Source organism: Orbicella faveolata, unplaced genomic scaffold (assembly GCF_042242905.1).
Source record: "Orbicella faveolata isolate gen_17 unplaced genomic scaffold, um_ofav_v1 contig_2, whole genome shotgun sequence".
NCBI lineage: Eukaryota > Metazoa > Cnidaria > Anthozoa > Scleractinia > Merulinidae > Orbicella > Orbicella faveolata.
Genome location: NW_028301547.1, coordinates 14,526,855 through 14,554,403, shown reverse-complemented (window position 1 = coordinate 14,554,403; position 27,549 = coordinate 14,526,855). Strand labels below are relative to the sequence as shown.

Genomic DNA, 27,549 nt, shown 5'->3' with positions numbered 1-27,549 from the left:
GTCTCGGGCCAGAACATTCGCGGGATTCTTCGAGGGTTCTTGGTGTGGAAGGTGGACAGTTTGTTGACGTCGCGTTCAGTCATCATCAGCATTCTGAGCCGTACAGTAGGGTGGAAAGTAGGCAGCTCTGGTACAGTCTTTGCTTGTAAGTTATAGGCGACATATATTATGTTTCAGGAACTAATTCTCGTGGTCGTTTCGACTAGTCAGAAAATGGCAGCTGAATTTAAATGCTAATTTGATCTTGACACAATTTATTTTTAGTATGGACTGCATTCGGCAAAGCTATTCAACTCAGTGAGAACGAGACATCAAGCACGTCAAAATTACTCTTTAAAGAGCGTAATTTATTTACTAAATTCAGTCTCTACTTTAACATTCACGTACCTACAGGAAAACAATTATTACTGTCCATTTGTACTTAAACCGATAAATTAACTGCGACACGAAGACCCTGTAAATAGCACCTATTAAATACTCCAGAATAATAATTTTATTTTTGTGTTTCATTTTTTTGTGTCAAATATCTGAAATAGCTGAAATATAATTTAATTCAAAGAATAATAGATTACTATCATATGATATTTATTTACAACACCCCAAAGTCAATCCCCGATTTTTTAGACTGAAGACCACACATTTATATTTGTTCCGATCTCCGCCGTGTAAATTTGGAAAAATGTGAAACGAAATTGCTAACAAAATATTTACGACGCATTTGAAATGGTCAACCAACGGCAAAAGATCAGTAGTGTCATTCTGAGAGACCATTAATTTCTAGTCTGGGTGAAGACAAACTAAGTCGAATGCTGTTAGCAGCACTCATTTAAACTAAAAAATAACTGTAACTGTTCTACTTTGAATATTGGCGTACAGTTTTCTCGCAAAGCAATGTCTTTTCTTCTGTCGGTCTCTTTCTAAAGAAAGGTCGTGTATTCTTCACTTCAACATTATTGTCCTAGAAATGTCAATCAAGTTCAATTGCTCCAAGCCTTGGTGATTATATTCGCCGTCTCGACAGCGCTCTCATTCTGAAGGAACGACTCGTGATCTCCATCCACCCAACTCAGGGCCACACCGCCGTCGCAGACATCTCTTAGACTGAAGTCGTCACCAAGACTCTTGCCCATCTCGTCCACAGTTTTGGCGCGAATGAGATGAACTTTGCCACGGAGACGCGAAGTCACCTTGTACTCCTCGCCCATGCGCAGCAGAGCCATAAAGCACGAGATGAACGTTGCAATGGTTTCCTTGTTCAGTATTGGCTTAGCCTCAGCGATGGCGCTCGCTGTCAGTTGTACCTGTTTCTCAATGGACGTCTCCCTCTGAAGCGCTTCCAGGAGCTTCACCTTGTCGATGGGGGCGTATTGAGGGGCCAAGGTACAAAGCCCCTCTGCCACAGCACTCGACTCCCAGGATCCTTGCCCCACAGTGAGCCTGTTTCGGTGCCAAATTGTACGGGCTTCCACGTACTTGTGGGATCCATCCAACAATATTAAACTCTCAACTTCGTTTGTCTTCTCGAGTTGCAGTGCCATCTCGATAGCCACGCACGCTCCAAACGAGTAGCCAGCCAAACGGTAAGGGCCCTGGGAAACAATATCCCGTATGCACTGGATGTAGCTGGCAGAGAGAGACTGGATGGAGTCCTTGGGGGAGGTAACAGTGTATTGCAGACCAAACACGGGACAAGAGAGATTCCTAGCAAGGGTACGTAAAGGTTCCACAGTACCGTTGATGTTGTGGATCACAAAGAGTGGTTTCTGATGGTTCTTCACGTCGTTCAAGTGAACTAAAGACTGCATGCCTATCTCTGGAAGGCTAATCTCAAGTTTGGCTTCTTCAGAGTTCCTTCCTCTATCTGCTCCCTCATCAGTTTCCTTGGGTGAACCACCACTTATCAGGTCTCGCATTTTGTTCACTGTCAACAGGCGCACGTCTTTCATGCTCATCTGAATATCGAAGTCTCGTTCCAAGGTCTGACGAACTTCAACTCCCATAAGAGAATCCAGACCTAAAGAGAAATTAATATAATTGAGTGTTACAACACCATAGTTAACTAAGTAGAACCCTTTACAATTCTTGAACCCCTCCCCCTTCCCCCTAACTTCCTCCCCCAGAGTCAAAACTCCTTGCGTGTGAAGGAGTCCAACGACGAAACTCGAAAGCGCAAGCATTCATTAGCTTTGCGAGTTTTTTCTTCAATGTTTAAACCCAGGTACTCTGTATCCCCTACAATTACCTACGGTTCGATTTTGAAGGATACACTATCTTTCAAGTCACTGCATTTGAAATGACTAAGAAAGGGCAGAAATTTATCCCGCGATATCCAAGCACGTCCAGAATGTCTGTTATATTTACTGGCTTGTTGAAGCCAAACGTATTTAAAATGAACTCACCTAGATCAGCTAGCGTCGTGTCGGGGTTTATAGTCGAAATATCTTTGACTCCGAGAATGTGCGCAACGGCTCCAACCAGGTCGGATCCAGACCCCTTGTCTCCCTTAGTCGTTATCTTTGATGCCAGTACGTACGAGGACATCACTGGGTGAGCCTGCGATAAGAATCTATCCAGGACAGCTAAGCAGCTGCTCATGCGCTGTGGTAGCGTACCACCAATGACAGTTTCGTTTGAGCCACCCATGGTATCCTGCAACAAACAGACTATCCGTTAATATTTCAGCTTGAAATGCGGAAGTTGTTGAACTATGTACCAGCATGTTTGTACACTCTCAGTCACCTTCATGCAGGTGAAAGATGTTTCTTGACACAAAAAAATGTGAACCATTGACTACTTTCACCACCTCGTGCTTCGCTTAACTGTTAATTCATTAAACGCACGCAAAGAAGTGTCCAGTGACAATTGTGTCAGAGATCGGATGACAGAAGCGACTGGTCATGTTTACCCCAGCCACTCGATCTCATTCTTCTCCTCCCTCTCCTCCTTTCCCGCATTCTGTATAATGAATGTACTAGAATGTTGCACCTGAATTAAACCAACATCTCCAATAGCACCCCACTGAATAGCCACACCAGGCAGGCCACTCTTCACACGCTCCTCGCAGATCCTCTCCATGGCCGAGTTGGCAAATCCATAATTGGCCTGTCCAGCATTACCACGACCACTGGACACAGACGAAAACACCACGAACCAGTGAAGATCTTTGGCTACATCTTTTTCTCGTGTCAACTGGTCAAGATAAATCGTTCCGTGGTACTTCGGTTTGCTGACAGCCTGGAAAGCTTCGATAGTCTGATTCTCGAACAAGCCATCTTTCAGCACCACCGCCAGATGAAAGATTCCTCCCAAGGGACCAAGTTTACGAGCTTTTTTCACGATACACGTAGCGCCCTCTTTCGTGCCTACGTCATCAGTGAGTGACAGGACTTTGACGCCCATTTCCTGCCATACTTTGACACGACGAGCCTGGTAACCAGTGCGGATGCCTGAAACCAAACAAGTTTGTCAATACGTGCAAAAACAAGAAACCCATAACAGAGGGATTAATGTTTGTAAACTGATGTCAAAGAATTAACTCAATGCAATTTAGCAGCGTGTTTCTTTCTTCCATATAAATCCAGTCAACACTCCTCTAGCAACTTCCTGTAAAACATAAAAATAATTCTTTTCTTCTTTTCGATAAACTGTAAAAGAGAGGAACCTTTGTAAACGCTGGCCAACTCCACGCGCCAAGAGTTTCTATGAAAACGTCTATTTCTCTTCTTTTTACTACAGCGTCATGAGGGTTTAGAAACGGTACTTTAAATAAAAACAGTTCGCATACCTCTTCGACTTGTAAGAACCAGATTGCGGGCACCTCTCTCTACCAACCAATGGGCAAGTTCCAGTCCAAAGCCACCCAGGCCACCAGTGACCACATAGCTCTTCCGGGGATCACACATGCTTCGCGCATGTGCCACAAGTTTGACCACTGACTTGGACTCGTCTTCCGGTCTGACCTGGATGACCACTTTGCCAATGTGTTTGCCTTGGGCCATGAAACGGAACGCGGGCTCAATTTCATCGCGGTCGAAGACTGTGGTTTTCAGAGGCCGTACTGCTCCTGTTAACACAACACCAAAACAACGTAAGTTCTACAATCCTAGACAATTTCCATTTAGAGTCAAGGGAAAGAGTTCAGAAACGTGGTTCAAACTTTACAGTCACTGTATGAAATTGTTGTTACGGAATGACCCTTTCTAATGAGAGTTATTGAACAATTCTTTTATTCTGGTTCACATGGTTGTTTTACCTTTTAGGTCTGTCTAAGAAATCCTTAAGTGTGATCGTTCAAATGAACGCCACTGAGCGTAACTTTCATGTGGTGCTATTTTTTTCTGCTGTTAAAGTGGTTTGATCCTTCAGCTCTGGGGATGAGACCACAGTTTGTGACCACTCAAATGAACGCTGTTGTGCGAGGTACTTTCACGTGTAATGTACCGCACAGGAGATCCTAAATCCTTTGAAGTACGCTAACTCTCCCGATGTCAAATAAACCAGAAAATGGAATAAAGTTTAGAAACGTTCGAGTGCTCATCGTAAGAATAAAGAACAAAATAATGGATTGCATTTACCTGACTTGATTCCATTAGTGAGAAGTTCTGACACTTGAGTCCACTCCGGGTTGCCCTCCTCGAAAATGGCATCTAACAATATTCCATGGAACGACACGTTTTTGAGAAACAAAGCCATTCCCAGCGGAGTGTTGTTTGACAGATCGTATTTTCCGATTTCCAGGAATCGTCCATGACGAGCCAAGCAACGAAGACTAGCTTGCAACTTCTCCTCAGCAAGAGAGTTGAGTACAACCTGGACTCCACGGCCATTTGTACCATGCATAACCTGGAAATGATTAAGGAATACAAATTACAAAGCTTGTTGGAAGTGTTTTGAGGTGCTGAGCTCTGTAATGTGCTTGGGAAACTCTGACGAATCGAAAAAAAAAAGACGCTTTTTAGCCAATCAAATCAGAGACCAAAACTAGTCTGGCTAACACAACATTTCCCGCGCTTTTCACCAGATATACGTTTTGCTGCAGATTCCGGTTGGTTTATAAAGCAAGCTTTGCCGAAAGCCGTTCTTGGTCTATGCCCAGAGTTCTGATTATTTTATATTCACGCTTTCTAGTTTGTCCATGTGCTTTGCCTTAGTTTAGTTTAACGACAGTCATAAAAGGTTTCAAAGCTTCAGGGAGGTAGCACAGTCTCATGAGAAAAAAAAACGATATCTGATCTACAAATGTTGCATAACTTACCATTTGTTCAAACGACAAGTCCCGAGAGTTTCCGATGTTTCCTGGTTTCAGATCTGGGAAGGTCGCCATCAGGTATTCCCTCTTGTCCTTCGTTCCTACAGTCGTGAACACTTCACAGCCCATCTTGAGACAGATGGAGATGGCAGCCTGACCAACTCCTCCTGATCCAGAGTGAATGAGGACAGATTCTCCAGGCCTGAGGTTGGCGCGGACATTCAGGGCGTAGTAAGCTGTGGAGTATACCACTGGAACAGAAGCAGCTTGTACAAGGGTCCAGTCTTTCGGTACCTGTCAATGAAATAAGGAAGAAAGACTTAAATCTTATTTCTTCTTCCACTATCAATACATTGTAAAGCAGACAGGTAATGAGATTAAAGAAAATGATCATTAAAGAGCTTATGTCTCGATGTATCACCACAATCTCAATGGGCAAGACAAAAATGGCAATCAGGGAACAAAAGTTGCTCTGTACATAGATGACTTTAACATCAAGATTTTTCCCACTAAACGACAAGGGAGGCATATGAGAGAGATCCAGGAATCGAGGTTAGATTTTTCCTATAAAACCACGCTACTAACCTTCCAAGTAAACCGCTGATCTGCCACAACCGTGGTCGCCAGAGCCTGTGCAGGCAGCAATCCCATGATCCTCTCGCGCTTCTGATTCCTTCCAGAAAATTCCATGCCCAGAATACAGTCCTGGTGCGCAAGGTCACCTGGGAGAGCATCGGGTGGTAGTTTGCCTGTAGCGAGCATAATGTCACGGAAGTTCAGTGAAGTATAGTTGACTGTACACAATTCCGTGGTTCCATGGGATCCCGGGGCGTATTTCAGGTGAGAAGCGATCCAACGCAGAGAGGAGAGATCTCCGCGCGTCAGCACATTCACGTACGCATGCTCGGTTTCTTCAATGGCGCTTGAAGAGTCCTCCATCAGAACATGCCTAAAAACAAAGTCCACAAAGAGTGATGAGCAATGAGGGATAACTATATAAACTTTGTTTACTAGTCTCCATCGTCACGGTAGTAACGCAACGCTTGACCTCTTTGTGTCATGGGACCATATTGATGATTTGTATCACAATAATTTCAAGATTTGTTGTTGTTCTTTACTTGTGTAATAATACTAAATATTTTAATAAATAATACAGAACTGGTGTGAATCTTGTGTGTGTTAAGAAGTTTCACTCACCTGTAGGAGCCAAATTTGCCGTCTTCAAACACATTCATGACCAAGTCCAACTTCTTGAGAGCTTCAAACTGTTCCATCACTTTGCCTTTCATTTCAGGACGAGCAAAGAGACAACGAATTTTCTCCCCACCCATCTCCTGTCGAAGGCAGTTTGTCATTCCGACTATTCCAGTGGGGGATGAGGTGAAACAACCAAGCCAGATGGGCGTCTTGTCGTTTGAGGCAAGGGCGGTTTGAAGCAGTGGTACGAACTCGAAAGAATCATCCACATCGAAGAAGACTGGCTTTTCTTCTGCATTGTTGGTGAACCTACAGAGAAGAAGAGTTGACACAGAGCCAAGCTTTTTCAGCGACACAACACTGAGTCCAACAGCCTCTAACGTTTTCACCCACTGTTGATCGGTTAAGAAGTACTTTTGCTCTTGTCCGCTAGGGGTAAAGCCGTTCTTCCCAAAAATTGCTCGAGCCGTCTCTAGGCTAGCTGTAACCTCGTGCAGGAGGAGAAAACCTCGCGGTCCGAGGGCTGACTTAATGTTCTCCAAAGCACTGGAGAGATCAGATGTCTGGTGAATCAAATTTGAGGCGATGACAAGGTCACTCTTGTTCACACCACCAGGAGGTTTCTTGGCTACGTCCCAAGCGCAGACGTCGATGGTATCATCAGAGGCAGCTTCGGTGATAGTAGCCACAAGATCTTCAGTCTTGTCCGTCGCTGTATAGCTCAACTGAACCAGTGGATGAAGACTTAGCAAAGGCACAGCGCATGAAAACACCTTCCCTTCTGCGGCACCCACCTCACAGATTTTCAAGTTGGTTCCGATCTTGTTCTCGATGACGGTGTCCAGCATGACTTTCAAGAGCGGGCCCTCTTGTATAGCGTTGAAGAGACCTTCTTTGCTGATGCCGTCCATGCTAGATTCTTTGGGAGTTGGCCCATCAATGTATGGAACAAACGTGAACTTTTCTAGGACGGGAGCTTGACCATCTTGTCTCCTTGGTGCTACAGTTGCATGAAGGCCTGCCAAATCGAGGATAAAAACGTTCGGTTATGATTTTCAAACGGCAGAATTCCGGGGATGATGTTACAAACTATTATGTTTGATTAACAGATTAACAGACTAATTATCGCTAAATTCATAGCTCGAAATGCGCTTTCCACTTTAAAATAATTCTTGTCACCACTTACCTTTGAGCTCTACACCACCAGCCACAACCATGTCCATCTTTGGATCAACCTTCACCTCACACGTGCCTTCCTTTGCTTTCTCCAAATGGATGGAGGGATCAATACGTAATGAACGTATCCTGGTAGGCAACCTCAATCCACGTCCAGGAAGTCTCAAGACAGACAACTGGAGCATTGTGTCAAGGAATGACACCCACTCGCCTGTCCACTTAAGCTCACCCTTTGTGCCTAAAATACAAAAACGGCCAAGGTAAGCAACGTATTGGTATGCACCACTGAAGGATTCCTTCAATTTGTATCAAGGAATGAATATTTACTGTATTCATGGAAGGAAAATGCACATCTACTTTAATTTGTGAATTATCACTAGCATGAGTACTACTCAGGGTTACAATGTGATTTTACGACATCTAGACTACCCAGTGAATTACTGGTATTCGGACCCTTGATTACTTCCCATTCATAACTAGTGAGACAATCTCAGATAGTGCAGAGCGCAATTGATAGCTCTGATACAGTAGTCCCATAAGTACTCACCCCTGCTCGGTTCACTTCCGGTTTGTGTCTACCTTGGTAGTCTGCTACGGCTTTTCCCCTTTGCAGTGTGTATGTTTCAAGGTTGCATTTTCATTCAAGGTCCAAACATTACGCACAAATTAATTACTACTGGTGCTTTAAGTTGATTTTCGTTCATTTTAAATTCAACAATACGCTGAAGCAGCAAACGTGACAATTTAGCTCTTCACGCCAACTTTGTAACTTGATACTTTTGTTTTCCTCGCAAAGCCATGTAATATGAAACCCCTGTTTTCTCCAAAACATACGGAAGATGTCCTTGTTTTTTGGAGATAAATGAAAGAAAGTTAAATATCTGATGTAGTGATGAAGAAACGGAACAGAGACGATGTTTTACTAAAAATGCACATTTTTACCGATGAACAAGAACTAATTTAATTATCAGATAGTCACGAAATACCACTTTCTTTTTCTGTTGCCACCTTTGTTGTTAACAATAAAACAATTCAAAATTAACACACAACGATATTGATGGCTGAGAAGCTTTTCAACGAAAAGTATTGAAGATAAACAACGCTACTTGGCCGATATGAATGAGTCTCCTCAAAGACTGATTAAATTAATTTGAACTTTCATTAGGTGCCACGGCGTCTGCAGCAATATTTGAGCATTTTCCTGGTTTCTTTTGTTACAAATTCACAATTTGCGGAGTATTAAAGCCACTAACTTGAGAACTTTTTGGTCTCTCTTACAGACACAATTAAGGCAAGAAATAAACAAATCGCTAAGGAGAAGCAATATATTTGAATCCTGACAAGCACACTATTGTAGATTGAAAACAGCAGATGATATTTGTTGAACCGACCTGTTTGTAATTCTAAAAGCTACGCAGCCACAGTAACGTTTCACTTTTGCAATAAAAAGGGACAATTGGCGCTACCTGAAAAATAACTGCCGTCCTTGGTCACATGACACGATATATAAAATACTGCGTCTAAAGATAGTGTATAACACTAACGATGCTAGAACGCATGCGTCTTACATGTTGAGCTCTACCATAAGGAAAACCACTCAACATTTGTGCGTGATTCCGTATGCAATGTATCCTTCACCTAATATAGAAGCCACGAACCCTAACTAATCTACGCATGCGTTTAGGGCAAATTAGTTTTGTTCTAAGGAGAATGGTACCACAAGGAGAGCAAGGGGTTACCTGAAACAAATATATAGCTTTGCGATGTTCAAAGTTAAGCGACGGCGATGGAATGTGTTTTACGTAGAGTACACATGTACCTTTCCCACCCTACTCCCACTACTTCGTTGCCTCTAGACTAATTAATTAATTGAAATTAATTAATTAAACAAACATTAAAGTTTACACCTTAGCGCCATAGGGCCATAGTGCCATAGTGCCATATCGCCATAGCGCCATAGCGCCTTAGTTCCTTAGCGGCAGGCAACCCCCATAACCATCCCAATAGTGCACTCTGCACTAAAAATCCAAATAACAAGGGAAACCCGCCTTACGGCCACCTCGTTATTACGGCCATTCATTTTGACCTGAACAAAAGCTCAGTTAGTCATTTTTAGTGCAGAGTGCACTATTGGGATGGTTATGGGGGTTGCCTGCCGCTAAGGAACTAAGGCGCTATGGCGCTATGGCGCTATGGCCCTATGGCGCTAAGGTGTAAACTTTAATGTTTGTTTCATTAATTAATTTCAATTAATTAATTAGTCTAGAGGCAACGAAGTAGTGGGAGTAGGGTGGGAAAGGTACATGTGTACTCTACGTAAAACACATTCCATCGCCGTCGCTTAACTTTGAACATCGCAAAGCTATATATTTGTTTCAGGTAACCCCTTGCTCTCCTTGTGGTACCATTCTCCTTAGAACAAAACTAATTTGCCCTAAACGCATGCGTAGATTAGTTAGGGTTCGTGGCTTCTATATTAGGTGAAGGATACATGGCATACGGAATCACGCACAAATGTTGAGTGGTTTTCCTTATGGTAGAGCTCAACATGTAAGACGCATGCGTTCTAGCATTGTTAGTGTTATACACTATCTTTACACGCAGTATTTTATATATCGTGTCATGTGACCAAGGACGGCAGTTATTTTTCAGGTAGCGCCAATTGTCCCTTTTTATTGCAAAAGTGAAACGTTACTGTGGCTGCGTAGCTTTTAGAATTACAAACAGGTCGGTTCAACAAATATCATCTGCTGTTTTCAATCTACAATAGTGTGCTTGTCAGGATTCAAATATATTGCTTCTCCTTAGCGACTTGTTTATTTCTTGCCTTAATTGTGTCTGTAAGAGAGACCAAAAAGTTCTCAAGTTAGTGGCTTTAATACTCCGCAAATTGTGAATTTGTAACAAAAGAAACCAGGAAAATGCTCAAATATTGCTGCAGACGCCGTGGCACCTAATGAAAGTTCAAATTAATTTAACCAGTCTTTGAGGAGACTCATTCATATCGGCCAAGTAGCGCTGTTTATCTTCAATACTTTTCGTTGAAAAGCTTCTCAGCCATCAATATCGTTGTGTGTTAATTTTGAATTGTTTTATTGTTAACAACAAAGGTGGCAACAGAAAAAGAAAGTGGTATTTCGTGACTATCTGATAATTAAATTAGTTCTTGTTCATCGGTAAAAATTTGCATTTTTAGTAAAACATCGTCTCTGTTCCGTTTCTTCATCACTACATCAGATATTTAACTTTCTTTCATTTATCTCCAAAAAACAAGGACATCTTCCGTATGTTTTGGAGAAAACAGGGGTTTCATATTACATGGCTTTGCGAGGAAAACAAAAGTATCAAGTTACAAAGTTGGCGTGAAGAGCTAAATTGTCACGTTTGCTGCTTCAGCGTATTGTTGAATTTAAAATGAACGAAAATCAACTTAAAGCACCAGTAGTAATTAATTTGTGCGTAATATTTGGACCTTGAATGAAAATGCAACCTTGAAACATACACACTGCAAAGGGGAAAAGCCGTAGCAGACTACCAAGGTAGACACAAACCGGAAGTGAACCGAGCAGGGGTGAGTACTTATGGGACTACTGTATCAGAGCTATCAATTGCGCTCTGCACTATCTGAGATTGTCTCACTAGTTAGTGCAGAGTGCACTATGGGGATGGTTGTGGAGCTGCCTGCCGCTAAGGAACTAAGGCCCTATGGCCCTATGGCCCTATGGCCCTATAACGCTATGGCGCTAAGGTGTAAACTTAAATGTTCGTTTAATTAATTAATTTCAATTAATTAATTAGTCTAGAGGCAACGAAGTAGTGGGAGTAGGGTGGGAAAGGTACATGTGTACTCTACGTAAAACACATTTCATTACCGTCACTTAGCTTTGAATATCGCAAAGCTATATATATTTGTTTCAGGTAACCCCTTGCTCTCCTTGTGGTACCATTCTCCTTAGAACAAAACTAATTTGCCCTAAACGCATGCGTAGATTAGTTAGCGTTCGTGGCTTCTAATTAGGTGAAGGATACATTGCACACGGAATCACGAACAAATGTTGAATGGTTTTCCTTATGGTAGAGCTCAACATGTAAGACGCATGCGTTCTAGCATCGTTAGTGTTATACACTATCTTTCCACACGGTATTTTATATATCATGTCATGTGACCAAGGACGGCAGTTATTTTTCAGGTAGCGCCAATTGTCCCTTTTTATTGCAAAAGTGAAACGTTACTGTGGCTGCGTAGCTTTTAGAATTACAAACAGGTCGGTTCAACAAATATCATCTGCTGTTTTCAATCTACAATAGTGTGCTTGTCAGGGTTCAAATGTATTGCTTCTCCTTAGCGGCTTGTTTATTTCTTGCCTTAATTGTGTCTGTAAGAGAGACCAAAAAGTTCCCAAGTTAGTGGCTTTAATACTCCGCAAATTGTAAATTTGTAACAAAAGAAACCAGGAAAATGCTCAAATATTGCTGCAGACGCCGTGGCACCTAATGAAAGCGCAAATTAATTTAATCAGTCTTTGAGGAGACTCATTCATATTGGCCAAGTAACGCTGTTTATCTTCAATACTTTTCGTTGAAATACTTCTCAGCCATCAATATCGTTGTGTGTTAATTTTGAATTGTTTTATTGTTAACAACAAAGGTGGCAACAGAAAAAGAAAGTGGTATTTCGTGACTATCTGATAATTAAATTAGTTCTTGTTCATCGGTAAAAATTTGCATTTTTAGTAAAACAACATCGTTTCTGTTCCGTTTCTTCATCACTACATCAGATGTTCAACGTTCATTTTTCTCCAAAAAACAAGGACATCTTCCGTATGTTTTGGAGAAAACAAGGGTTTCATATTACATGCCTTTGCGAGGAAAACAAAAATATCAAGTTACAAAGTTGGCGTGAAGAGCTAAATTGTCACGTTTGCTGCTTCAGCGTATTATTGAATTTAAAATGAACGAAAATCAACGTAAAACACCAGTAGTAATTAATTTGTGCGTAATTTTTGGACCGTGAATTAAAATACAACCTTGAAACATACACACTGCAAAGGGGAAAAGCCGTAGCAGACTACCAAGGTAGACACAAACCGGAAGTGAACCGAGCAGGGGTGAGTACTTATGGGACTACTGTATGAGCTATCAATTGCGCTCTGGACTATCTGAGTTGTCTCACTGGTCTTATTTAAAGAACCCCTTTAATACGGCCATCCCGTTAATACGGCCACATTTTTGTGGCCCGTTGTTGACCGGATTAACGGAGTTTCACTATAATCAGAAACTTTGAACATACCCGAGCTGTTTGCTCCCAGTATTCCTTGGAAGGTGGGTCCATAGTCATAACCACGCAGCCTGAGCTCTTTGTAGATACAGTCTGCTGTCAGATGCACCTCGTCTTCAACCGGGCGAGCATCCTTAAAGTCTTCACTCAATGCAGGCAACTCTGGCATAAAGATCTTGCCAGACACTACCAGACTTTCTCCTTCAGACACGTCAAACTTGTTGGAAGCTGGCATGAGATGAACTGTCAGGGTGACGGTGCCTGTCTTTGGCAGAATGATAGCCCTGTGGATGGTTACATCTTCAAAGGCCACTGGCGCGTGCTCTAAAAGAAGACCAGCAGATTTGGCAAGGGTCTTCCATGCTAACACCAAATAACCAGTAGCAGGGAAGAGAACTCGCCCATCAATACAATGCCCTTCAAGGTACTTGTCTGTTGTTGAAGATGGTGATATGTCGATCTCAAAGTTGCATGACGTTGCTGTTCCACCACTGCTGTTAAACTGGAAATCAGCAGATGAAGGGACATCCCATTCCTGAGAATGGTCCCATCCTATGTGTGGAGCAATGGAGGGTGTTGAGATATGCACTGGAAAAGCTGCCTTGGTTGTTGTGATCAGAGTTGGGTCATAGTCGATTCCACTTGCGTACAATTTCCCAAGGCCTGTCAAGAAGAACTCCAAGTTGTTTGGATGCTTTCTCTTCATCAGAGGGATGTTGACAGTGTGTGGGTTGAGGGATCTTTTAAGGATGGCTTGCAGAAGACAGTGTGGAGCAATTTCAATGACAACAGCGTCATCTGGGACCTTTGCTAAGGCCTCTTGGAACAGAACTGGGCTGACTAAATTGTTCACATGGTAATCGGCCGAGGAGTACTTAGCCAGCTCGGTATCCCACTTATCTTCAGGAATGGATGTACTCATCCAACGTGATGACCTCTTCTTGGGAACGATGAATTTCACCAGAGATTCCTTAAGTGTTGGGGCAATGAGAGCCATATACTTTGAATGGAATGCCACACCTGAAGTGTGGACTTCCTTGGCAAAGATTTCTTCATTCTTTAACTCTTGTACAAAATTGCTAACAGCAGCAGCATCACCAGAAATGGTGACAGTATCCACAGCATTATGACAGGCTGGATGCACACCTTCAGGGCACCTTTTCTTAGCTTCTTCCCATGTCAGACCCACAGCAGCCATGGCTCCGGCAGGAAGTTTGGCTTCCTGGACACAACGACCTTGACAAATAACGAATTGCATCAGGATTTGTTGAAATAAATACTTAATGTATGTTGTTTTAAACTTCTTTCAGGTCTCAGAAAATTGACCAAAGAACAATAGCTATTCAGCAAAATATTACCCAGTAACAAATGTTGAATTTAAATATTTTAAATATTTTATTTTATCTTATTTTATTTTATTTGCCATAAAAAGATACAATTACAATTATCAAAGTGTGCAAAAAATAGAGAAAAAATGGCCAGGGAACCTAATAAAAGCTGTGGGGCTGGTAAAGTTATGTTCCCTCCTAAGAAATACAAGCAGGGCTCGACACTAACACTTACCTGTTCACCGTTGGAGAGTAAAATAAGTTGAGTGGAAAGTAAAAAAACAAAATCAACCAAAAATACTTGTCCGATAAGGTAAGTGGTTTTCTAAAGTTTGGAAAGTAGTTTTTGGTGTTAAAACAGCCAGGTAAAAAATAAATAGTAATAAATAAATAAATAAATATACAAGAATAACTCCATTTCGGAACACAAGAATATCCACAAAATCTGCACGCGTACTCCTGGCATAGGAAGACTGGGTACAACATGGACGATGCAACAGCAAGTAGGTCTGGGGATGAGAAATGTGATCAGCCATTTTGAGGAATCTGTCATCGATCAACAATCATGAGCCTTTTTAGTTTTGGTTTTTCACGCACTCGCGATGAAGTTCAAAGTGCTATTCCTGCAGACAGCCAAGAAGGAACAGAACAGAGAGTCGACATCACAGGAAAAATACAAAGGTCCTCCTGTTACTGACTTTGACCCACTCCCTGCACTGAAAACTTGGTGGAACAGTGGGCCAAGAGCAAGGCGTCCCAATTTTAATGACTAATGAATAATTGAAGTGCTCAAGACAAAACATTTGCTAAATTAAACTTTATTACATTCATTGATTATGGCTAGTAAAAAATATGCTTCCTTGTCTTCTGGAAATTTTCAAGTGTACTTTCCATACTGGCAAGTTGAGGGAAAAGTAAGTGTCAAGCCCTGACAAGATGACTAAAACTATACAATATTATGGTAAATGACGTATTGACAAGCCATATTTGTATGCTTAACAGGAGAAGCACCTCTACCTGTAAGGTACATTGAAACAACTCACTCACCTCTCCAATAAGCTGCTAAAATAACTTCTTTGGCAGTAAAACTTCCATCTGCATAAGCACAACCAAGTTCTCCAACACTGTGTCCAACAATTCCATCAGGTGTTATTCCTAAAAAGAACCAGAATTAAATCGTAGGTGAAAACCAGTAGAATTCAAGGCTGTGGTCTAAGAAAAATTAAGAGGTGCCCAAAGGTTCCTAACCATGAAATCCCAGGTCCCTAGCACTTATGCTTAAATGAAAAAAGTAAGTTTTTCCAGTTGCCCAAAGGCAAAAGTTAGTCACCTCTGGCACCCAGGCGCTTCTAGAGTACAGCCCTGATAGATAAGAAGAGGTGCAAGGTAAATACCAGAAACCCGGGGGTGGCTCTACTCTTCATGTGTGGCGTTGGTTAATCCAACAATAATTAGTGATGAACACAGAACCTTACTCCTACTAACTTTGTTTTATTAAGGCCAACATATTCTTCTTGTAGTTAAATGTCATTCTTGGAACATGCAGAGCATCAAGATTGAGAGGAAACACTAGGCACACAATGAGAAAGACAGCAGTCTTAAAAGCAAACAAAACTTACCCAAAGCTCTTAAACAGTCCACCAGTGCAATCTGAATGGAAGCTAATCCCACAAAAGAGTTGATGGTGTCATTATAGGTGTTTGCATCACTCTCCATGATGATCTTCACTAAGTCAACTCCAAAGTCCTTCAAAATTTCCGCAGTTTTGGAAATCGATTCACAGAATGTGGGGATCTGCATCAACCTCTCTCCCATGCCAGGCCACTGGCTGCCCATACCCGAGAACACATACCAGATGGGGCGAGTGTTTGATTGCACTTTCATAATATCTTCAATCTCATTTTCACTGCCAATGATGGCGTAACCCCTGTGGGTGAAGGTATTGAGGGGTCTTGATGAAATTTCTGTCAGCAAAGATAACAGGTCTTTACTTTCAATATTCTCTCTCGCAAATTTCAGCATTTTGTTGACACCTTCTTCTGTTCTTCCTGATGCAGGCACCACTATTGGTAAGGTGGGCTTCTCAGGTACTTCTGGCTCAGGTGTTTCTGGAGACTGAAGGATAACATGCACATTGGATCCACCAAATCCAAATGAGTTTATTCCAACAAGGCCACCTTTCCAAGGCATAGGTTCTGACACAACCTGCAAGTTGAGATCACAGTTCAGGCACATAGCTGAGGTTTTTGGAAGGGTGTTTGTACTGACAGGAAAATTTATTAAGGGTGTCATTAAAGGTGTTTGCATCACCCAACATTACAGGTGTTTGCATCACTTTTAGCGTTTTCTTGCAGGGTAATTTAAATGCTGCAACACTCAAAGTTTGTTTTCCATTCCTCCACTATTTGCTAAAAGCTGAAAATCAACAGTTTGTGTTTTCAGTCCTCCATTATTGACCTCCAAAGGGGGTTCGTTCAAACCCCTCGAACCCCCCCCCCCCCGCCCCCCCCTCCTATGCATGTACAGTTACAGAAAATCACCGCAAGTGCCTGAACTACCAAATAAAACTTTACATGCTTAATCAGCCCTAATACAGAAAACAATCCATTTACCCTTGGTGAGAAATTTAATCTTCAGAGCCACATAGTATTCTGCACAATACAGCTATCAGAATTACTTCTCAATAAACGCAGCTTTTGTTTGAATGGTTACACACTAGCAATTCATCAACAGATCTTAAAGCTAGAACCAGGCAAACTTCATGACATGTTTCATAATTTGACTCCCCAACTACCCTTCATGGGAGATTTCATGCCAAAGAAGCAAGGACTCTTAACAACAATTGAGTTAAGTTTTCACGAGCTAAGCAGAGCAGAGCTGTAGCATGGTGTGACTTAGAACAGTTGTTCCTGGAGGGGAGAGGCAATATAAGAACAAGGTGTCTTGGTCAAGAACACAACATGATGACCTGGCCAATGCTTGAGCTGGGATCATTCAATACTAGGATCATTCAAGTCCAACTAGATGATCACAGCTCAGACAATAGGACAAATTACCTTGAGCCTTCCATCAAGAAGAGATGGGATGTCAGGGTTTGGAGAATTGAAGTGCAGGTTAGGAGGGATGACACCATGCTGCATGGCAAGCAAGACCTTGGTCACTCCACACAGTCCCGATGCTGGTTCAGGATGTCCCATGTTAGACTTGACTGAGCCAATGAGCAGGGGTCCAGGACGGTTCTTGCAGAAGACAGATGTGATTGCATTCAGCTCTTCAGGGTCACCAGCCTTTGTGCCTGTGCCATGAGCTTCAACATATGCAACATCTGAAGGGTTAATATTGGCTTCACCATACACTTGATCCAGCAGTTGCTTCTGAACTGCCCCACTTGGGTATGTCACACCTGGAAAAAAGAGAAAGAAATGTAATCAATCTTGTGTTATCAGCACCAAAATACCAATTAGCACTAATCAATTCTTGTGATACTTTATAAGTATGCAACTGGCCATTTTCACTGAATCACTTGAAGGTAAATCATACACATAAACATTGTCACAACTGGTCTACCTACGTTTCATACAGCATGTGCTGGAGAGTTTTGGTGACCAGCTTCTCAATCTCTGACTTCCTATAGTCTTGACGTGAACTGCCTAGGCATTGTGACATTCACAGCTGCCAATTGTAACTGTGCAGGTTTCTTAATGGCAAGATTCATAACTACCATTTATGGCAGACTTAGGTCACAGTAGTCATCTCTTACTTAATTTGCCTTACCATTCTTAGAACAACAGGACAGTATGAACTGACAGACACTTCTAGTCAGTGTATAGTTGATTTGGAAAAAATTATTCACTAGCACCAAACATCTGGTTCTTACCTTGTGTCTTGTATCCATCTGAATTGTTCTTTGAGTTAACAACATGAGCGTATATCCTCTTGGCAACAGATCTTTTTGTCAAGTAAATGGCCACAGCACCCTCTGAACGGCAATATCCATTACCACTGACATCAAATGATTTACATGCACCATCGGGGGACAACATGTTGAGCCTTAAAAAGTCTACAGAAGTGTTGGGCTTTAATGTCAGACTTACGCCACCCACAATGGCAGCATCACAACTTCCTGATCTGATAGCTTGCACTGCACAGTCCATAGCAAGCAGTGATGAGGAACAAGCAGTGTCAATGGCAAAGCTTGGTCCTTTGAAGTCAAATGTGAAAGATACACGATTTGCAAACATTGCTCGGCAACAACCGGTCATACCATAGCCGACAATATCTTCAGTGTTTGCACTGAATGCTTCACCAGCTTCAGAGCCACTGGCACCGACAAAGACACCAGTCTTGGAATTACGAACTTTTTGTGGATCAACACCTGCATCAATCAGTGCTTCGTATGTTAATTCAAGTAAGATTCTTAGTTGAGGATCCATTTTATGGGCTTGCTTTGCATGAACACCAAAAAAGGTTGCGTCAAAGTGCTTGATATCTTTGAGTTTGCCACTACGTTTAGGCAGGCCATGAAGTCCAGGCGTCCAGCGTCTATCATCTTCTGTCACCATATCTTCCTTGTTCATCAGATGAGACCAAAATTCCTCTGCATTATCAGACTCTGGAAGCCTGCAAGCCAGGCCTGCCACCACAATGTCATCTAGAAGTTGTTGGACCATGTTGTTTTGTTATCTTTCCTGCAACAGATAAGGAAATTGTGATTAATTATGATTTTGATCCAACATAGGAACAGTAAATTATTTGATCCTTCAAGAGACTCAACCAGGTATTTTTTTTTGTAGGGGGGAGGGGGAGTCTGTGTTACTGGTCTCAATTCTATAATGTCTCATCTGGAGGCTTAATAACGGTTGAGAGACTGTTTGACAGGGTTCTCAATTTAGCCAGTGGCGTTACATTTTGGGCCAAGGAGAGCCTCTTTCAAGCTGTGATGTCAACAACCATATCTTTACAGCTGTCAGGGACTGCTTGCTTATTTTGATCAAATTACAAGATTCAATCTACCCATTCATGCCTAGGTTGTATATATACAATGTTTGCACTGAATAATATTTGTACATATATATTGAATTTGGAATCTGCAAACATTTAGGGATATCAGGCATCTTTAAAAGCAATTGATCTCTAAGGACTGAAAACCCTGAAATCCCTGCTACGTCAATTTTAAAATGTTCAAAACATCTATAGTTTATAATTTAACCTACTTACTACTGACATTTTTGAATAAACAAATCAGCCCATTCTAATAAATGAGATCTTTGGAATAACGCTGTTCTAAGCTAAGGTTCTTCGGTGGTTTCCAATATAACATCTTAATAAACCTGAGCTATTTATTAACATCAGCTTTCAGCTGCTTATAAAATGCGATCTGACAATATTGCGAAATTCCCATAGCCTGAGTGTTAATCTTTGTTAGGAGAACGTTATGTTATCCACGATTTACATCAGAAACTGCTATACCTTATGTTAATTTACAACATGTTTACCAAAGTGTTAGTTCAAAACAATTCATAAGCTATGAAAGGAATTCATCTGTTATGATTGTGTGAAATATCGTGAAGTAGTGATCTGTTTAGAATTTGATTTCGTTCGGTCCTCGAATTGTTTACTTACATGCCATAATACTACAGACTTCTCTATTCGCTGCAAAATTACGTATTCGTACAGTACAAGAATAAAGCAATTAAGCTAATTAAGCTTCAGTTGTTCATTACTGAACGAAGTAAATCAAACAATAAAGAGTAAACTTCAACTCAATTAAGTTACGGCACAACCTTCGAATCCTTTCCAAAATATTCTGAAACGCTGCAGAAGTGACTTACGCAAGAAATATAAAATTCATATTTTTGCTGGTTTACGTACTTGAGGCCGTTTTTTCTGACCATTTGTCGATGCTGAAATCGGCTTACCACCTGTTAGAGCCGCGAGCGTAATAAACAACAACAGCTCGCAAACAAGAAGAACCTCAGAAAGCATCTTTCTTCCTGGCGAATCAACAAGACCAGTGCGACTTGATGCGCTGCGGGTACTAGGCCTTCTGCCTTTCATTCTGCAAAACTGTAGTTGACTTGCAAAATCAAAAAATTGAATGTAAACAATGTAGCTGAAACGCTACTGCCAAGTGCACAAGCAACCCTGGACGAAGATGCAAATATTGAAGCTCCGACGTGGTAACTGTTTTGTTATCGGTCACTTGCACATGCTTGTACAAGAATTGCAGTATCACAAGTAGTGTAGAATTTCACTATTGACGTCAATACAGGGGCCGCAAGATCAAATTTAGCTCGGACGCAGGAAATGCTGGTCAATATCAATCGACACCTACTTTTTTTGACAGTACAATGTTGTGTTGAGATGCAAATCAGCACTCGAGTGATCACAAAAGAACATTACGAAATGTCAACATCATGTGTCATTCACGTGCATCCGGCTCGTGCTCGCTGTTATGATTACAACAACTCTTTTTTTAAGTCCCGGGGCAGATTACTTTTCTCCGGTCAGGCAAGTTAAAAATATGAGAACGGCGTCAAGTTATTTTCATTCCTTTACCAGGCTTCACATGTTACATAATTACTTCATATCTGAATCGAATAATATCTATAACTCTTACCCGTGCCAGGTATGCTGAAATTTTTGCATGCATATTATTATTATCAACGAAACAATATGCCAGCGTGACAGTCATCAAAGCTCTTAAACAATTGCGTTACATGAAACCAACAAAGTTATTTTTTTGCATTGGGCAACTATAAGTCAGGGTTGGAATATTAGATGAAAAAGAGCGCTAAATACTGTTTGCATTATAAAAAAGTAAGAATGGTTTGGTAACGAAATTATCGATGAAAAATCGCCGTAAATTTGCTCAGTCAACGAAGCAAATAATTGATTCACTTCGATTTTTGACGGCGTGATTATTTCAGAATGAATAATACACATCACAGATTTTAAAACTGATTATTATGCTGTGAAGAAAAAATAAGTTTCTACAAAAGTACAATTAAGTAGGAAATACTTGCAAACTAAAAACACTCGTGTACGCTTGGTATTAAATATTCATATTTTGTAAGGCTACAATCAAAGTGAAGGTTGCATTTTGATTTTGTAAAGAACGCTTTGAGCTAAAGATTTAAAATGTTTTTAAAAACAACTACGGTTGAACATCAAATTATGTAACAAACGAAAAACGTAACTCTTCTTCATCGAAATTAAAATACACTATAACAGCGACACGCACATGGAGGAGAAAATAAGCATCCCTTCTTCAACAACACAAAAACAGACTCACCTTGCTGGTAGAGTAAAAAAAATCAATCGACGAAATACAAATTTCTTGTTGATCGGAAAAATCCGGATGAATGCTTAGCTTTTAAAGACTAGTAGCACTGTTTAGTGAGCGCTGTAAAAAGTCTGACACCACGCCAAGTATTCAGCTTTTTATATGGTAGCGATTTGTTGTCATTCCAGACCATCAGTTTACCACCAGTTGACACACCTCCGACACACCATCAAACGGGACCAATCAAAATGCTCCGTTTACATTTCAAACACGTGCAACTGCACTGGACTGGTTTTCCTGATCACATGGAGTTATTGTTGTCTACGGTGTGATCCATCAATTCTATTTCTTCCTCATTGGGTAAGCCTCGTGTTATCAGAATTAAAAAAATTATCTAAGTTGCCTAATATGTTGATCTCGGAGCTAAGTAATGAAAAGAATTGCAAATTTTTGGAGTTGGATGTGCAATGTAGTATTTTTGTGAAGTCCAACTTGACTTCCTTCTGCTTTCCGTAAACTGCTTCCTTCTGCTTTCCGTGACTACTCAGTTTTACTCTGCTGTATCAATCCGTGTAGCATACCGTGAAAGACGCATGCAAGAAAATTGGGCAAACACGTGCAAACCAGAGTATGTACACAGAACATAAGTGTGCAGAGTATGTGAGTGCCAGGTGAGTGCTATCTCAGCAGACTTGTTGAAGTAAATTTTTAGGCTGACCGGCGTGTAATTTAGGCTAGCTCGCAAGCGAGCCTTGCGAACCAGAAATCCCCACTTCCAGATTAACTTCTAATTAAAAGATTAACCGCAAGCTAACTTGTAGGCTAACCAGAGTACTAGTTCGGTTAAGACTGTTATTAAATAGGCAAAGCCGAATTGCTAGCTTTGTGTAGACCCGGTAAAACTCATTGGTCCATTCAGAAGACAAACCAGTTAAAACAACATTGTCTTTCATGCTTGAGATCTAATCAACAATGATTTAGATAAACATATACAGGCAAAAACTAACGATAGATAAATCCGACGTTTCGGCGACATCTTGGCGCCATTGTCAAGGGAAACTAATTAAATATGCGATTTCAAGGGTAACTAAGAGTTCAGAGTTTCTAATTTGCATAAGTTAGACAAAGACTTTAGCGCGAACTGAGTCTGATTGTACATTTAAACACGGTCGTAATTGTTTAATGAGTAACATCTCATTAATGAGACAATCAAACTTGTTGTGGCATTTTTTCAACACGCTAAAACAATTGCGAAGGTCATCCGGAATCCTGCCTGCGTGTCTACTATCATAGTGATTGCGTACTGACGAGGTCTTGCTTCTATGTCCATCAACGCGTACGAACAGATGGCCACGGGTGTAACCGACATAACCAGCATCGCACTGGTCACACTTGAAGTTATACACAACGCATTGTTGATCAATGAGCTGAGGCTTAGGTTCGCTTGTCGGGAACTCCTGGGCAATCTTGCGGCTCGTAAACACCGGTTGAACACTGGTCTGCAGCTTCACACTGAGATCTTTCAACTGTGTCTTCACGATATTAGCAGACTCCTGGTCTTTAAAGGGTATGACAACCCGAGTAGTGTTTTCTGTCGTAGATCTGGACCGTAATGAGGGCTGGTCAGCGACCTTTAAATTTAGGAAGGTTTTGACAGTGGAGTCAACAAGGTGCTTGGGATATTTCAGTTTAGAGAAAACAGACTTCAGTCGTTCGCACTCCTCAGTGAAGTAGGACCATGACGAAGACAGGCGATGTGCGCGATCGAGCATAGTTGTCAATAGTCCGCGCTTGTACCTATTATCGACATGACTGTGGTAATGGAGAAGCAGACCACTGTTTGTTGGCTTCACAAACACTTTAGTTTCAATACGAGGCGCTCTGTTTAGGAGTTGAGTACCGAGAAAGGGAAGCATTCCATCATTTTCGACCTCCATAGTAAAGTTGATGGCGGGGTGAGCGTGGTTGAGGGTGTTAAGAAAGTCCCTAGCTGTAGACAAATCGGGCATCACAGTGAATGTGTCGTCAACATATCGACGGTAGTAAGGTGGCAGTTTGCCACATTCACTGTGATGCCCGATTTGTCTACAGCTAGGGACTTTCTTAACACCCTCAACCACGCTCACCCCGCCATCAACTTTACTATGGAGGTCGAAAATGATGGAATGCTTCCCTTTCTCGGTACTCAACTCCTAAACAGAGCGCCTCGTATTGAAACTAAAGTGTTTGTGAAGCCAACAAACAGTGGTCTGCTTCTCCATTACCACAGTCATGTCGATAATAGGTACAAGCGCGGACTATTGACAACTATGCTCGATCGCGCACATCGCCTGTCTTCGTCATGGTCCTACTTCACTGAGGAGTGCGAACGACTGAAGTCTGTTTTCTCTAAACTGAAATATCCCAAGCACCTTGTTGACTCCACTGTCAAAACCTTCCTAAATTTAAAGGTCGCTGACCAGCCCTCATTACGGTCCAGATCTACGACAGAAAACACTACTCGGGTTGTCATACCCTTTAAAGACCAGGAGTCTGCTAATATCGTGAAGACACAGTTGAAAGATCTCAGTGTGAAGCTGCAGACCAGTGTTCAACCGGTGTTTACGAGCCGCAAGATTGCCCAGGAGTTCCCGACAAGCGAACCTAAGCCTCAGCTCATTGATCAACAATGCGTTGTGTATAACTTCAAGTGTGACCAGTGCGATGCTGGTTATGTCGGTTACACCCGTGGCCATCTGTTCGTACGCGTTGATGGACATAGAAGCAAGACCTCGTCAGTACGCAATCACTATGATAGTAGACACGCAGGCAGGATTCCGGATGACCTTCGCAATTGTTTTAGCGTGTTGAAAAAATGCCACAACAAGTTTGATTGTCTCATTAATGAGATGTTACTCATTAAACAATTACGACCGTGTTTAAATGTACAATCAGACTCAGTTCGCGCTAAAGTCTTTGTCTAACTTATGCAAATTAGAAACTCTGAACTCTTAGTTACCCTTGAAATCGCATATTTAATTAGTTATGCTTGAGATCATGTCTAAAATAACCATTTGAAGTCCTAACCTTAAACGAGCCAGGATACTGAGGTCATTTTAACCGTTCCGTCACACCGGAAGGAACTGCTGTCCGATACAAATTCAGTTACGAGGTCGTAAAACGTCATATTGTTGCTGCGAGAAACATAAATATTTGACTTGGCTTTTATTGTGTGTGTTCTGCCCGATTCTAAAAGAATTAACGAAGTCTCATTGCTTTTTTGGGAACGTTTAAAAGCCGCAAGATAGATTGTTTTTTTCTATAGTAATTTGTTATTTTGTCTAGTTTTAACTTATAATTTGTAATGCCAATAAATAAAACTGTAAAACTGTAAACTGTCTAGTAGAGAACACAGCCTACACAGTTCCGTTTGTACAGGGATCCTGTTGAACGTCTACACTTAGAGCTCTCGGACTTCATGAACAGGTGAAATACACTCCAAATATGGCCTCAATACTTCACGGAAAAGGAGTTTGTGATGAGCTCGTGCACAAAAAAATTGGACTTCGAAAACTGATCACGCAGTCTGGAAATGCGTCTGTGAGTGGTATTGTGTTTTTGCGCTCTCGGAATATTCACAAAGCGTGTGACGTTGAGCAATAACTCTGAAGAAAGGCATAGATTGAAATAAACACGTCTGGCTTGCTACAAAGAAAACGTAAATTTATCGGAACTGAAAATTCTACTGTGTTGCTAGTTATAGTACGACTAAAAAAATCCGTTTATATTTCTACCGCCGATGAAACGGAAGTTATGTTCTTGACGATCTTGTTGAACCAAGCCTTGATAAACCGGGTGTAAATTAACGCCTAATTTAACTTGCTCTCCTCATAATTTTAAGCCAAGTGCTTCGTTTTTCAAGGTCAGAATAATGCTACTAAGCGAACTCAAGAGTCTTCATCTGATAGTGACAGCAAATTTGTCTTCATATTCCAGGAAAGTCTGGGAAAAGAACAATAGGCCCCTCTGGGGTTCTCCGCTCCGGGGCTTACAAAATAGTTTGAGCCTGTCTAGACAGGTTTCAGGTAATTTCTTCTGTTTCGGTTTAGCAACGCGTGTGAGGTTTGGCAAGACGAAAACAGGACTGACGAGTTTCTGGTCTGTTGCATTGTGCAAAGCACTTCAAGTTACTTGATTGTCGGGCCTGCATAGGATTCTACACGCCCCGGTATGAAGGGAAAATTGGCACATATAGCACATATAGCACCCTTCAAAAATACGCGTAAAGCAAACAAAGGTCGAGATACCGAAAATCGCTTTAGAGAACGTGTAGGCCTGTCCACTCCCAGTTTATACGTGTATGGTCCAAAAGAATGATGTCCGATCCACTGAGCTGAAGTCCGGTCCAATGACATAGTCCAATGGCATGAAACTTGACTTGATGCCATTTTAGTCCCAATTTCCTCTCTATACTCCGGGAGAAGTCAGTACACGTTTCCTTTCTGAGAGCAAAAGAAACATGTGAAAGACGACAATCTCGCCCTCAGAGCCCGTGCGTTTTCGGTCCGCGGTGTCCGAGAGTCTCTGGGAACGAGATTGCCGCACACGACGGAACAAAGGAAAAGAATGTCCTTCCTGTAGGCTGTATTTTTTTAAATAAAATAACGGATCCTTTTCACCAAAATGTCAAGATGTTTTGCTTGTATTTAGAAGCTAAATTTGTTCATTACCTTGATGTTAATTTTAGTTTGTCTTAAGTTAGTCTCTATATCATCCATGGTTGTGCAACAGTCAAGGTTAACCGGCATGTATCTTGTCAACGTTCTTAGTTCCCTTATTCGTTTTGAAAGCTTCCATTGGTGATCATGTTCGGGTTTGCGCACTGACCTTGTTTAGGCCCTCCTCTGAGGTTCCTGTTGTGGCGTAAGTTCTTAAAGGCTTAGGGTTCTACTTGTTGCATCAAGTGCTTTGCTATTCATTCGCGGGAGTCCCATGAAGTGTTGGTTTCGTGTCCTGCAAAGATGTTTAATCCTCCAAAATCAGTTTGCCCATTTGTCCCACACATGCTACCGATATGGTATTTAAGTGCGGCTGCATTTCGGGGTGCATTTGTTAGTCAAGTAGTAGGAGAGATTGCTGTGCAAGTCACAGGTCGGAATCAGCCAAAAAAGATTAGATTCCTGTTACGTCTCGCAAACTGTTGCCAAGCGCCCCGATACTTGAATTGGAAAAACATCAAGAGCCTTGGCATACTTTAGCTGTTATATCAAACCCCAAATAGCATACCTGTAACATATCAGATTTTCCACAGAACGTGACACTGGCCTGTTAAAAGATTCTATATCTGTAATCACGGAACAGCATGGCTGGAAGAAAGTAGTCCGCGGTATAGCAATAGTTACCGTACATGGTTTCTTTGTCGTATTGTGGTGCTCAGACCACTCCCTCCCCAATGCCCCCTTCCTACTGGTTCATTCTTCAACCTTTTCAAATCTTAGAAGTCCCTTTATTATTTATTTTACAAGTATTCGGGAAACAACAGAGTGTAACTAGTGAGACCATCTCAGATAGTGTAGAGTGCAATGTACAGTTCTGACGAAGTACTCATAACACACTGAGGTCGTAAGGTGATTCTTCAGAAATAAAAGTTGCTGAACAAGTTTTTGAAGCTTTCCCTGAATGTTCCCTACCAAGCACTGTTTCCAAACATACAATAGAAAGGATAGGCCGGGTCACCATTCTCGCTTAAGACATGTGATGTGCCAATTTTACCCCATTTATGCCTAACCACGAGCGTTATTTCATCTGTTGACCTTACATTATGCGGTAGCTGGAATCAATGAAGGTTATGAAAGCAATACTTGAAAAATCTTGATAAGTAGATAGTCTCGGGCGCAAGGAACAATGTAATACATAATTTATGGGAAAATCACGTAATTCGAAGCAGCATTAACTCATAATGTTTTTCGAATCGTTGTTTTCGAGGTCATTATTAGCATCCTCGCGTATCGGTTTTGTGTTCTCCTTTAGCTATATATTTTCTTCCTTCCAATTTTTT

General features: G+C 41.5%; 1 protein-coding gene across 3 annotated transcripts in view; it reads right to left on the bottom strand.

Annotated features, from left to right (window-relative positions):
• Window positions 1-316: 316 nt before the first annotated feature.
• LOC110062890 (fatty acid synthase-like) overlaps window positions 317-27,549 on the bottom strand; it is a 30,226-nt gene continuing 2,993 nt past the window's right edge. The window contains exons 1-15 of one of the 3 annotated variants that reach the window (XM_089289786.1): window positions 21,522-21,655; window positions 18,105-18,915; window positions 17,284-17,630; window positions 15,847-16,432; window positions 15,275-15,382; window positions 12,912-14,135; window positions 7,632-7,859; window positions 6,446-7,463; window positions 5,834-6,197; window positions 5,255-5,542; window positions 4,575-4,842; window positions 3,785-4,063; window positions 2,986-3,446; window positions 2,400-2,649; window positions 317-2,014 (exon numbers count right to left, since the gene is read on the bottom strand). In XM_089289786.1, the coding sequence (XP_089145912.1) occupies window positions 978-2,014; window positions 2,400-2,649; window positions 2,986-3,446; window positions 3,785-4,063; window positions 4,575-4,842; window positions 5,255-5,542; window positions 5,834-6,197; window positions 6,446-7,463; window positions 7,632-7,859; window positions 12,912-14,135; window positions 15,275-15,382; window positions 15,847-16,432; window positions 17,284-17,630; window positions 18,105-18,897 (7,251 nt within the window). In that variant the 5' untranslated portion in view covers window positions 18,898-18,915; window positions 21,522-21,655 and the 3' untranslated portion in view covers window positions 317-977. Of the gene's footprint in view, window positions 2,015-2,399; window positions 2,650-2,985; window positions 3,447-3,784; window positions 4,064-4,574; window positions 4,843-5,254; window positions 5,543-5,833; window positions 6,198-6,445; window positions 7,464-7,631; window positions 7,860-12,911; window positions 14,136-15,274; window positions 15,383-15,846; window positions 16,433-17,283; window positions 17,631-18,104; window positions 18,916-20,098; window positions 20,590-21,521; window positions 21,656-27,549 lie in introns of those variants that run through there. The other 2 variants (XM_089289784.1, XM_089289785.1) reach the window with 2 other exon arrangements.